Here is a 6,521-nt window from a genome sequence, read left to right on the forward strand (position 1 = left end):
CTGAAGTGGGAACCGGTTAACCGCTTTTTTCTTTTCTTTTTTTTTTTTACCCCTCAGATTCCCGAAAGAGTTTGACAAGACATCGGCCCACCGCGTGCGGCATTCTGAGGACATGCAGTTTGCTTTCTCCTACTTCTACTTCCTCATGAGCGCCTTGCAGCATCTCAGCGTTTCCCAGGTGTTTGACGAGATCGACACCGACCACTCCGGCGTCCTTTCCGACCGTGAGATTCGCACGCTGGCCACAAGGATCCATGAGCTGCCCCTCAGTCTCCAGGTCAGTCCTGTAATTGTTCTTTTTTCCCAACTGTATCTACAGTATGTCAAAGTTTTGATCTGTGTGTCAACAACATAATGTTCTGATTATTCTAGTATGGTATTTTGGTCTCCGTGGTGAAGAGTTGGATCTCATTTGAGTAATGGTGCCCAAATAAGCAATTGTGTATGGCTCACTGAAATAATGGTGTAACGTTAGAGTGAATTATTGCATTGTGAAGGACAGGTATTTATGTTTCCGTGTGTGGTGTTTCAGGACCTGACGGGCCTGGAGCAGACATTGATCAACTGCTCCAAGACACTGCCCACCAATCTGACCCAGCTCCATCTGGTCAATCCCACTCAGGAGGCCTACTATGACCCCAGCATGGTGAGATATACTAGGAAAAATACCTTGAAACCCAAGAAGACACTTGGTTTCTTAGTTTGCTAAAACATTCCAGTGTATCTCTGCATTGTCTTGTGGAAGTTAGAACTTGTTTGAAGTTGGATGTTTTATTATGGGTTGAAGATGTTTTTGTTTGACCCCACAGCCTCCAGTGACAAAAGGCCTCGTCCTCCACTGTAAGCCCATCACAGAACGCATTCACAAGGCCTTCAGAGATCAAAACAAGTACAAGTAGGTCCTCAATTACCACCAGCCATCCAAACTGTTTTACAAATAATTTCAAATGATGTCATCTCCCATTCTGCACTGTCAGTGTTGTCCTATTTCAATACAAGTTCTGTGTTGTAGAGATTGCGGGCTTTTTGTCTCATAGGTTTGAGATCATGGGGGAGGAGGAGATCGCTTTCAAGATGGTGCGGACCAATGTGTCCCATGTGGTTGGCCAGTTAGATGACATCAGGAAGAACCCAAGGTGACTTAACCCTCTTGGCTGTCTAACTCGGTCTTTTTTCAGTTTTCATCTTCTTTTTGCCCTCTACTGGATATAACCACTGGGTTAAACATGATGACCATAGCCATAGTTAAATTGTCATGACCACCGTATTGTCCCCGTTCCCCTCAGGAAGTTCATCTGCCTGAATGACAACATTGACCACAGTCACAAAGATGCTGCGACAGTGAAGGCTGTGCTGAGGGACTTTTATGAGTCCATGTTCCCCCTGCCTTCCCAGTTTGAGTTACCCAGAGAATACCGCAACAGGTTCTTGCACATGGAAGAGCTCCAGGAATGGTAGGATGTGACGACCAACTTTACACAAATGTTGGGAGTGGTGACCGGTGGTACAGCAAGGTTATATTTTCTGTGCACTGAATGTACAATAAAGCAAATGTAAACATGTATGTAGGTATGTGGTATGCTGCTGGAATATGCAGTTATTAACGGCTTGGAGGCACACCAGGTGGCCCAATACCAGAGCCATATGAAGGATTTTCATTGCATGTGAACAGGCAATTCATCAAATTTGACATCTTAAAAGGAATAAGTTCAGGATCCCCGGCTGTCACCACACGGGAGCAGCGGACGTTGTCCCGGTGGAGTGGTGGGAATCCAGCAGGGGTTTAAAGCGTCTTTACTGGTGTCCTGCTCCCATATCCACAAGGCCTTGGCCACAGAGCACTAGGCTCACATGCAGATGTTAAAATTAGACTGATGACTGTAAGACTTGCAAGATCATCACCCTGCATGTCTCCTCCCCTCCCCTCAACCCCTCTGTCGTTCTCCTCCCTCTAACCCTTTGTGCCTTTGTGCCGTCAATCATAAGACAGCTACTAGTGCTAGTGAAGTAGCAGGCAGGTGGCATTGGTGATGTCACCTTGTCACCCTGTCACCCCTTTGCTCTCTTGCATTCCCCAACTCCTGCATGTTACATCAGAGTCTAACTAGCTTCCCTTCTGGAACGACAGCGGGACGTGCCCGCCTTGCCATCCACCCTGTTTGTCTTTGACATCTACCACTCAGAAGGCATTCTACATAGGCAACCGGCATCTGCGCCTGAACCTGTTTACATTATAAATAAGGGTGTGATCTAATTTGCCTTCAACAACGAGCACTGTCATGTTTCTCTTTCAAACCTTAGACCGAAATGCTGAACGAAACATCCTTTTTGTGTGTATTTCCAGGCGGGTGTATCGGGACAAGCTCAAGTTCTGGACTCACTGCGTCCTTGTGACACTTGTGATTTTCACTGTCATCTCCTTCTTTGCAGAACAGGTCAGTGTCTGCACAGTTTATTCACTCACACACACACACACACACACACACACTGTTTCCATGATTCATGCTTGAACTATGATTCAGGCCTTCCTTACCAAAATACCTGGTAGAGGAGCGTCCATCTCACATATCCTCATAGCATGATCAGCTGAGCCAGGAACTGACTTCACTGAAATAAAAGACCCCCATTAGTCTCAGGTGGAACGTGAAGCAGGGCTTTGTTGGCACCGACTCAGCCCAAATAGTTACGATTTGTTTCTATCTTCTTTGTTGCCACGTACATTTTGGACTGCAACACAGTGACTGTCAGAGGGTTTGGAGGCAATCACAGAAGAGTATTTTTGAATCAATTTAGCTTACTTTTGGGTGATTACACAGATTCATCTCCATGCAGATACACCAAGGAGAATGAAACAAACACCAAGAATTATCCGCAAATGCCGTGCATTGCTCGTCTGACAGTGAGCCGCTGTTTTGCAGTAGCCTCATCCGAAGCCTGAAGGTTCCAGTTTCTCCTTAGTGCACCAAAAGAAAGGTTAATAGCGGCTGCGACCTTAAGAGAATTCGCCCCCACGCTGTGTTCTGTTCTGAAATGTGTGGGATCCCTCCAATGTTTTTGCTGCAGCCGTTATGGCCTCCCAACACTGTCTCTTCATGTCCCCCTGGCATCATACACCTGTCTGGTTAAATGTCAGATTAACTGAGATGTATAGCAAAGGGTAACTTGACTATCAAAGACAGTCTTGACAGATGAAAAGTGTCTTCGCTCCCTTGTGGGGAACCAATTTTACCCTGCTACCCCACCTCTGGATAGCACGGAGGTCATCGCTGCTTTCTTGACTTACACACAGACAGAGATAAGTTTAGTACCGAGTTCCTTTTGGAAAAACTGAGCCCTGCCTATCTAAAGTATTAAGAATCCCCTTTTAGCTCACTGCTCAATCCTTTTGCTGACGGCCAGCAAAACACTTTTCCTGTCCTGTCATCGCATCATCATTTTTTACTGTGTTTTCTTTGACTGTGTCTTTTTTTTTCTTCTGTCCTCAGCTAATCCTGCTGAAGCGCAAGCTGTTCCCCAGACGCCGGGTCAGCAAGGAGAATAACCCCGAACGGGTGTGAAGAAACAGGAAAAGCTCCTTTTCCTCTCCTTTCTGCACCTCCACCACTGCCACCCCTCGACCTCCCTCTCTCCCACCTCTCTCTGCCCTCTTTATCACCCCTCTCCTGCGTGGGAGAGAGGAGCGCCCCGAGCAGGTCACTTGGCGGAAACACGAGAGCTGTAAAACGTTGATCCTGAATGTATTCGCGTTGCATCAGCGTGGACCAGGGAGAGAAACTGTTGTGCGAGGGCGATAAAAACAATGTCAGAAGATGACGGATGCCAGCTAACGAACGCTGGCACAGTGCGAACAGGAACCAGAAGCCTGTCACTCCTACATCCCTCCTCAGGGGGCAGCTCAGACTTGCATATAAACACTCACACACACACACACACACACAATCGCACACACACACACACACATACACACACACATACAAGCACTCCCTCCAGGTTTTGCCAACAATGCACCACCCTCCTCATGTACCGCCTCTGCCATGTGATTGATGTGCTGTTGAAGTGTGAAGCACCGGATCGTGTGTATGCGTACGTGTGTGTGCATGTGTGTGTGTGTCTGTGTGTGCGTGCGTGCGTGTGTGTTCTCAGTGGCCCAGCTTCAGCATGTGAACTACTGACTACATACAGTCTGGGGAAAAAAAAGAGAAAATGAAAGAAAGAAAAAAAGGGACGCAAAGAAGCCAATAAGAAGTATATAGGAATAATTAACTGTTGGCCATTTCTTGTGTTGTGTACGAGCTGTCCTCAGCGAAAACGTGAAGTGCCTTTTTTAAAAAAAATTTTTTTTTTAAGTAAGCGTCTGAAACGTTTCGGATCGTTCCCACAAGGCATTCCTGGTTGTTTATCTCTTTTTACCTTTTAAATCCTGTTTGTCCTCTGGGAGATTATGGCACGTAACCTGTTTACACCCGCGTTTGATTTTACGATGAGAATTGTTCACGGGTTTTAAGGGTTCCGGTTGTTATTTTTCGTTTGGTAGAAATCAAATTCATGAATGTTTGACGTTAACCGTACCGATAACCACAGCTTCCAAGGCCGCCCATTTTGTGTCCCTGTGGGACTCCGAAGGCTCCAGTAGTGTCTGAAATTCAGACGCCCTTGGCACGCTTATGTGAAACGATGTTGATTGTATTATTGGAGCGGCGAGCCGAGTGATAGTAATGCATCGTAGGATGTTTTAGCAAGCCTCGTGAAGGTCTCCCATGTTCCAAGGACACCTATGATTTGACTATGTTTTTTTTTTGCCTATTGCCCCACTCTTCCAAGGCGTCCCGGTCGCTGCTCCACCCACTCTGCCGAGCCGGGGAGGGCTGCAGACTACCACATGCCTCCTCCGATACATGTGGAGTCGCCAGCCGCTTCTTTACACCTGACAGTGAGGAGTTTCGCCAGGGGGACGTAGCGTGTGGGAGGATCACGCCATTCCCCCCAGTTCCCCCTCCGAACAGAGGAGACGCTAGTGCAGTGACCAGGACACATACCCACATCCGGCTTCCCACCCACAGACACAGCCATTTGTGTCTGTAGGGACACCCGACCGAGCCGGAGGTAATACGGGGATTCGAACCGCCGATCCCTGTGTTGGTAGGCATGATGCTTTTTGGTTATTTCACCAGCTTTTTTATGTTGACCTTATTTATCTCATGGACCAGTGTCGTGCCGCTGCACCGGTGAGATGACTCTTTGGGGCGGTAGGCGGGACCCCCCACACATGACAAGGATCGGTTACACGCATGAATATTGAATAATTTATTAGAAAATGTGCAGAATTCTTTGGACGTTGTCAAAATTCAAGTGGTTCCTCTCTCAAGACAGAAATAAAATGAAATTTAGTTATCTTTGTTCGGTTTTGTCACTACAGGACAACAGAATGAATGAAAAATGTCTTTATTACAATCTTTTTCCACACATGAATTTCTGTATAAAGGTATTATTACTTTATATTGTAGTTTTAACAGTGCAACGTGTTAAAATCAACTAAGCTGCACTGTTTGAGTCCATAAATTATGCAAAAAAAAAAACTTTTTTGTAGAGATTGCCCATCTACATTTAGAATGGGATGTGACGTTTTCAAGACATTTTCAAATAAATTCAAAACATTTTTTTGAGAACTTCCATGGACTACCTACACCATAGCACAATCCCTTTCATTCCAAATGGAGCTGGAGTAATGAGCATATAAACGTGACATGAAGACTCACTTTTCTCTCTTGAGATCACAAAATAGCTTCTGAATTATCCCATCCAAATAACCAACGGATGACAAACGAGTCACTAGGTTTTTCCGAGTACCAAATACTTTACATTCCTATACGTGGTATACATGGTATAACTTTGTATAAGTGAATAAAGAGAATTATGTCAGGTGTGAACAGTATAAAAAAAAAACAACCTTGCAATATAATCATATTGTATTTGCATCTTGCATACAGTGATGACCATTTCTGCTCCATCGATAAAGACTTCTGCAGCTCGGGGGGGGGGGGGAAACTTATAACAAAACATGTAAGTTTCTTTGAAATATTCACGTTTGAGGAAAAAAAACAACAAAAACATGAGAATTAAAAAACATTTAAGGCATCCTCCATGAATGCTGTACAATCACAAAGAATTTCTACTAGCCCTTTAGGGAGAAGTAAAGAGAAAGCAGAGAAAGTCGTGTGTTAATGCATCATTAGTCGACAACACCGTCGAGGTGCGAGTTGGTTTTGTTTGCCGAAGCCGCGGGATGAGATGCCTAGAAAGGAAAATAACTTAAAGGATTTTGTGTAAGTGAAGCCTTGTCGCCATTTTCAGCATTAACGCACAGACCCCTCGCCCCCTTCACCTTTGCAGCGCACCACAACGACAAAATGCCAGTCTGCATTAGATTACCATCATCCATTGGAAAATTCTTGAGGTTCGAAAGGTCATTTTATTCGTTAATTTTGCATTTTCTCTCACTCTCGATTTGACTTTTACCTCAG

The 6,521-nt window shown here is 45.3% G+C and overlaps 1 protein-coding gene across 1 annotated transcript in view; it reads left to right on the forward strand.

Moving 5' to 3' along the window:
- Positions 1–3,609, forward strand: part of gnptab (N-acetylglucosamine-1-phosphate transferase subunits alpha and beta) — a 30,912-nt gene extending 27,303 nt beyond the window's left edge. Inside the window, exons 15-21 of the mRNA XM_056277077.1 lie at positions 58–277; positions 533–646; positions 810–895; positions 1,038–1,136; positions 1,287–1,454; positions 2,345–2,435; positions 3,486–3,609. Of these exons, the coding sequence (XP_056133052.1) occupies positions 58–277; positions 533–646; positions 810–895; positions 1,038–1,136; positions 1,287–1,454; positions 2,345–2,435; positions 3,486–3,557 (850 nt within the window). The 3' untranslated portion in view covers positions 3,558–3,609. The remainder of the gene's footprint in view (positions 1–57; positions 278–532; positions 647–809; positions 896–1,037; positions 1,137–1,286; positions 1,455–2,344; positions 2,436–3,485) is intronic.
- Positions 3,610–6,521: the final 2,912 nt, after the last annotated feature.

The sequence above is a fragment of the Lampris incognitus genome, chromosome 3, assembly GCF_029633865.1.
Source record: "Lampris incognitus isolate fLamInc1 chromosome 3, fLamInc1.hap2, whole genome shotgun sequence".
Taxonomy (NCBI): domain Eukaryota; kingdom Metazoa; phylum Chordata; class Actinopteri; order Lampriformes; family Lampridae; genus Lampris; species Lampris incognitus.